This window comes from Alnus glutinosa, chromosome 13, assembly GCF_958979055.1.
Source record: "Alnus glutinosa chromosome 13, dhAlnGlut1.1, whole genome shotgun sequence".
NCBI classification, from domain to species: Eukaryota; Viridiplantae; Streptophyta; class Magnoliopsida; order Fagales; family Betulaceae; genus Alnus; species Alnus glutinosa.
In genome coordinates, this window is record NC_084898.1 from 965,639 (window position 1) to 972,664 (window position 7,026).

At 36.7% G+C, this 7,026-nt stretch overlaps 1 protein-coding gene across 1 annotated transcript; it reads right to left on the minus strand.

Moving 5' to 3' along the window:
• Positions 1-203: 203 nt before the first annotated feature.
• On the minus strand, positions 204-6,638 carry LOC133854787 (transcription factor bHLH157). The gene is made up of 10 exons (XM_062291060.1): positions 6,057-6,638; positions 5,117-5,203; positions 4,855-4,951; positions 4,704-4,745; positions 4,523-4,579; positions 1,866-3,482; positions 1,561-1,662; positions 1,298-1,450; positions 1,079-1,204; positions 204-818 (listed from the first exon to the last, which is right to left on the minus strand). The coding sequence occupies exons 1-10, from the start codon at positions 6,164-6,166 to the stop codon at positions 627-629; spliced, it is 2,583 nt and encodes an 860-aa protein (XP_062147044.1). The 5' UTR covers positions 6,167-6,638; the 3' UTR covers positions 204-626.
• Positions 6,639-7,026: the final 388 nt, after the last annotated feature.

A 7,026-nucleotide genomic window follows, 5' to 3' on the forward strand; every position in this document is an offset into this window, starting at 1 on the left:
TCATTTCAATAATGATTAATCATAAGGCTTTTCACATCAGCACTCTCTTTCCCACCGCCACTGCAGTTACGCCAGCCTCAACACCAAGTATTGTATAAGATCTCAATCCATATGAAGTTTACACCGTGAGAGAGAGAGAGAGGACAATTTTGTACTATTATTACATGGGAAATACATTATTAAACCAACAACAGAAAGGGGGCTAGAAACAAATCAGCAGTTAGACTATCATTAGATTGATTAATCAGCTTCACACTATAAACAAGTTATGGCAGTAGGAACAATCCAAAGCAAAAGACAAAAATAGTGCATCACATTCACCCCCTCAGTTCCTCCGTATGGAAAACCCAACCTAAAGCCCAGCACATTATATGACATGGTTTTGCTTCTTCTTCCACAGCTCTCTCATTGGGAAAGGGCAAAAAGAACGCCTGCAATTTTTTTCATCGAGTATATATCCTACCTACTCTATCCACCCTATGCACATCACATTCTCCCCATTTCAAAGATGGTGGAAATGGGATGGACCAACAACACCTTTTCCTTCTTCAGGTGTGGCTGCTCTTTAATGTACAGAACACCCATCATGGCAGGCACTTCTGAAACTCCATGTATGCGCTCAATGATCAGCACCCAAGTGTCTCAGCCAAGCTTATAGGACGTGGCAAGGTTGGTTTTTGGTAACAGTCCATTAGATTAATCCCAACACCATCAATATTATTACTAGGTTGATTTGTTGTATCATTCCCAGTAGTGGTTTGCTTTAGAAGCTGGACAAGGGACAAAAATATATCTATCCTCGTTACATGACTGCTTGCCTGTAACACAGTTTGAGAAAAATAAATTGATAAGAAACATGGAGTATAAAATGATCAGGTATGATTGTTAATGTATTTTGGGCGGTGTTTTTTCTTCGAAAAAGTGTTCTGACATGACACAGAGGTGAAAAAAGAGTGTTCCGTGTATTAGATTGTTTGTTAATGTCTTTCACTTGAGACCAAGAAAAAAAAAAAAATCGTTAACAAACTTGGATTTTTTATGAGAATTTGATGTGATTATCTATTTTGTTATAGTTTACCTCAACAATAAAGCGTGCCCAAATTTTATCATCCCTAGCTTCCATTACTCCTTTCAAGATATTCAACTGGAAGCCCCGGATTACATCAGCTATCTCAAGGAAAAATCCCCGTTCCTCACAAAGCATCTGCAACAGAGAAATGAAAGTAGATTGAGGGGGGTTTCAATTCTCAAGGCTGATAGAACATTTGAAGGGACCTTTTTATTTGCCTTCCTATACCTCTATAAGCATTTGGCCAGGCGGATTAAGGTCCTCAACTATAATTGGGCAAACCATTGTTTGACTACCAACTTCAAACGCCCACGTAGTACCACCACTCCCACCATTCATGCTGTTGTCTTTCAGAACTACTCCAGTCTCCCGGCCTATTAGCTGCACAATCCAAAAAATGTTGTTTTCAAATTAGGGAATGATAAACATCAAGCCTGAGCTTGTTAAATCTTGTCCAAGATGATGAAAATGTAAAGTGAACTGCTCCTCACCTTTGGCTCATCAGATTGTTTAAGCTCGTCAGCATATTTTGTCACGCTTTGCAAGAAAAGCATGTATTTGATGGTTCGATCCAACAGAGAATCAATGCTACACTGTTACATCACAACACTTGTAAGTAAGATATCACAAGAAGGCAGATAATTTAGAATGGGAAATGGTTACAGAAGTCCCAATTATAAGAAAAACTAGTACCATCCTCTGATGGTATAAGGATAACTTCTTCTTCTTTTTTCTAAATAATTGGACACTATACAATTTGTTATGTGTCAGAGCTGAGATTAAATGTTTGAAGTACCTTTCCACCATGAGGGATGATCCCTCTCAACTCTTTGATACGGTCTTGGATCTGCTGCCGGTCTTTGGGCCTTGGTCGAGTACTCTCCCCAGGCCTAGCCCTTTTTCTGGTGGCCTTTGCAGGTTCCTCAGGCTTCTGAGGTCGTGCTAGACCAGCATTTCCCTCATTGATGCTGTAGCTATCATCAATCCATAAACCTACCTGTGATTTTGGGAGAACCTCTTTCTTGGGTGTATTGGTTTTCCTCTCCAGGTTGTATAAGGGTCGCATGATGTTCATGCTGCTACTAGAGCAAGCAAGACTTGCCAACTGTAATTGATTACTATTCACAGATGAAAGATCCACTCTGACTCTTTTGGTGGTGGATAATTGATCCTCAAAACTAGATTTGGTAAAAGTATTAGAATTACTTATGCCATCCAGAAGTTCTTGGAGGCCTAATTCTGAGAATAACCCCTTCCTGGGGCCACCAGCCACAGAACCAACATCCAACTCTGAGATGCACTCTGACATACCAGTATCAGGGGCAGTACTCACTACGGGCATTATGAGATCTTCCCAACACTCCCCAGATTGACTATGACCGAAATCCACTCCCAAACCATCAAACAGATCATTTTCCGCACCATGTATAATCCCAGGATTCACTTGTCCATCAGAGTTGAATGTATTAGAGACAGAACTTTGCACAGAATTACCTAGATTTTTTATTGGAAAATCATTAAAAACCTCATCTCCAATCAGACAAGATGATGCTGAAGAAACTCCTATTGATTGTGAAAGGCCATTACTCAATGCAGTCGCCATTCCACTGATGCTATGTTCTGGTGAAGGAGAAAACCACTGTGACAGATCATCTACCGGACAGAATTCGAAGATTTCCTTTGTAAAATCAGCTGGCTTAAACTGCTCAGAGAATCTATATGTGCTAGTTGCTGTTTCAAGAACTGATGGACAGAAGTGCTGGCTGTCCATTGGATTTCTGGACCCCTCTTGAATTGTTTCCCCTACATCAATCAATCCTCCTCCGCTGTATGCTGAAGTGAATCTTGACTCTTGAACATTGCTTGCTTTGTTTCTGCAAGATTCAAGAGAATTTGCTTTTGAATTAAGCACATTCGGAGAGTCCTGAACCCTTGTTTCAGATGCCAACACTGGAACAAATGAGGTCAAGATAGAATCTTCACTACTCCTTGTACTAACAGAAGAGGTAGACTGTAAAAAAACTTCATGGAACTGAGCACTAAGCTTTTCAGATAGCAAGACTTGAGCTTCTGTACCACCTGTTTGCAATTGGTTGCTAGGATGAGCCAAATCTCTGAGCACGGGAGCCATACTTTCATCATGAATCGCAGATAAGGAATGGGAGGACTGATTCAGATTTGTTGCTAAACAAGCTTCTCCCATCAGCTCTTTAAAGCTGTCACCTTGCAGGGCATTAAGGTCCCCATTATGTGAATTTCCAGATGAAATTAAGGAAGAAAATAACCCATTTGGATCATAAGTTTCATTGTTCAACGAGGCGAATGCATTTTCCGATGGGATAAGACCATCAGCATTTTCCATCTCCCAAAACAATCTTTTTGTTTGATCCAAAAATTCCAACCTCTCTAATATCTGCAACAGCAATAGCAGCAGAGTCAGTAAGAAGTAGTCAAGCATGCCACAGTATTTGATGGTAATTTACTTTCACAGCAATTCTTGATCTTTAAATTTTAACTTTATATTAGTGGAAATATATTAAAATGCCACATTACCCCTAGTGTAACACACATATCTTGATTTATCTTTTTAATTAATTCATAATAGGATCTCTAAATGTTAAGTGTTTAATGTCAAATGCGCTACACCTAGACACATGAATAACTAACACATTAGAACATTTCCATTTAGAAGCCTTTATATAATTCACTTAATGTCAATATTATAGTTGAAAGGCACTTACCTCCACACTTCGAACACCGATAATAGTATAGTTTCCCATATGCGAGGATGGTATTGTGTGTAGAAGCTATTCTTTTTTTTTTCTTTTTTAATTCATTTATATGAGTAGAAGCTTTTCTTTATGGGACAAAAAACATAAAAACAAACCGAATAAGAAGAAAACAGAAACTTGTAGAAGCTTACAGACAATGGAACAAGATGCTGCCCTCTAAATTGAGATCCATGTCCCAATTTTCTTCTAATATACATGAAGACTTCGATACTGGTAATAAACAGGTTTTCAGTCAATCAAGAAGATGATTCGAATTTTCATAAACTTTGCCCACGTATTAGACCCATTAATTATATGTTTTGTACTTTATTTTTAAAATGTACAGAAGATCATTAACATTAAAAGATATTAGAGCATTGTATGGGCTCTCATATCTGCATAGTTTGTACAAATTTGCAACAGATTTCAACGTGATTAAAAAGGTAAACTAGTTACAATTTTCAGGTAACAGAATCAATTACGTTTCAATGAGCTTTTCAACTGATATTTTAAATGCAATGCTTAGAAATTTGTTTGAATTGACTGATCAAGGGAATAACCACTTCACAAAATCCCATGGCTAATAAGCGATTTGAGACATTTGAACATAACAAAATAGTCTTTTCAAGTCTGTGAATGCATGAAGATGAAAAATTATTTCATCCACTGTCCTTATACTAACCTTCTGGGTGGATCCAAACTGTACCACTCCTTGTGCCACAGAGATCACTGCAATTGTCTGCAAATTGGATTGTGTTATCAATAACCATGTTAGCATCATAAGGCCATGGAAAACAAAGGGGGAATATATTAAAAACTAATTTGCTTCATACTACATGTGCTTCTTTAATAAAAATGGTTACCTTAATTCCAGAGGAAAATTGACGACCAAAATCGGAATCATCCTGCAGAATGAAAGGAAAATTTCACATAAATGGATGACTCGAAGAGTCCTCATGGACAAGGTAAGGTAGTCAACAACTGAAGAAGAAGAAGAAGAAGAAGAAGAAATACCTGGAATATATCTTGGCTTTCAAAAGAACTGATCGAATCATGTGAATCTGAGAACAGCCATCTATGCTTCCCAGTGAAAGCAGCTTGGCCAATTACTCTAAAATAGAGAAGAAAAATAAGAATAGATCCAGCCACATTCTTTATAATGCTTAAATTTGCACATTAGTTTAGAACAAATAATCTTGCCACAAATTTTGGTAAATATGGTTCTAAGTTAACAGATAATTGACAGAACAAAAGAACTGTAATACATTGGACATACCCTTCACCCATCATGTGGACCTGTGGTAGCATGTCAATCACTGCCCCAACTTCCTCATCATAATAGGCATCTTCAAAAGTCAACAATCTGATAGCATATCAAAAGCATATGTTAGAAATCCAAACTAATCCCAAACATGAAACCCTCTAACTACATTAAAAGTTCCAAGACTGAACAAAAGGCCAAATGGTAAAAATTTACTTTTTATAACTTCAAAACAAACCTGATCCCATACAGAGAACTTCAGATCAATTAGGCAGTCATTTATTTTCAAAATTAGAATAGACGAGAGAGAAAATTACTAAATCTAATTACATTATAAGCAAAGTAACCAAAAAAAATCACTTGCAACCATTCTAAGCAGTTCATAGTCGTTAATATCCTATTGTTAAACTTGGCAAAAACACAAATGTATTTTCCAAATAATCAGCACCAACAGAAATCTAAAAATTACGGCATATAAAAGAAGAACCTATATCAAAAGATAGGGAAACAAATACATGGAAAAAAGAAATTAATAAATAAATAAATCAGTACCATAAGAAAATTTGGTAAATTTAAAAACAAATAAGACAAAGAACAGAAAAGAAAAGAGCAAAACAGGGACACATTTATAACCCCCTCCAGAAGATAACAAAATTAGTAGTAGTAACAGGCAATAGGGGTTTTAAAAAAAAAAAAAAAAAAAAAAAAAAAAAAAAAAAAAAAAAAAAAAGAAGAAGAAGAAGAAATTGAAATAACTGTAATTAAATTTATATAAGCAAACTAGAAGCCAAAAACTTCAACCGAGAGAAACAACAGCTCAACGATCAAAAATACACCAAATAAACAAACTCAGAATTTTTTTCAAAACAAAATACAAAGAAGGAAAAAAAAAAAAAAAAAAAAAAAAAAAAAAAAGGAAAAGGAAAGAAAAGGAAGAAGAAGCAGCCTAGCTTACAAGGAATCGCGCTGAACAAAGCGCCAGAAAACCCCATAAGACCACCCATAACTGCAACAGAGACTCTTGAGCGTTTTCTTCAGCAACGAAGCAGTCTCTGAGACGCCCATTTCAGAAACTCTCAAGAAAATGAAAACAAGTATCCAACTTCACGATCCCAACCTCATAACTCAGACTCGGGCAGGTTGGGGTCCGAGTCAACCAGCCAAAACCCAGTCTTCGCAAATGCCAGAATCCACCACTGTTTTCGTTTTCAAGAACAAATACGAAACCTTTTCCTCCACGACCAAAAGCAGGCTTGGAAGAAAGAGCCTGAAGTTGCAGAAGAAGAGTGAAGCCCAGAAAAGAAAAAGCCTTCTATGTTGTATAAAACAGAGTTTTCTCAGAGAGAGAGAGAGAGAGAGAGAAGCAGAAATGGAAACAGAGAGTGGTCGGTAAGAGATTAAAAGGAGGATCTAACTATGTATATATATATATATAAAATCTATGTAGCAAAAGCTCGTAGTGGTAGAAACGAGAGAAGGTGGTGTTTTGCTTAGTATGTGTTAGTAGTATTTGTCTTCATGGACGTAAATGAAATCAGATACACTCCGAGCTTCAAGGGCAACAATGAGATCATCGGCATTTACTGTCTAAATATCTCTGTCTTTGGTATTTCCTGCTCGCAGGTCCCTTTCTGGTTCAATTTCTCGTCAGCTACTTTCAAAATCTCGTCACTCGGGAAATCAAAAGATAGTTCTCATATCAAATACAAACCACATTCTCATCATTAGATTTTCTTTTCTTTTATTTTTTCAAAGGAAGCTTATGGAACTGTTCGGTAAAACTGTCACGTCAGTATTATAAAATAAAAATACAATTTATGCCACATCACCATTTTATAGATTTAATGGTCTATATACTACTACACGACAAATATGTTATCACGTTATTTAAAATATTATTAAATGATGTGGCACCATATGCATCG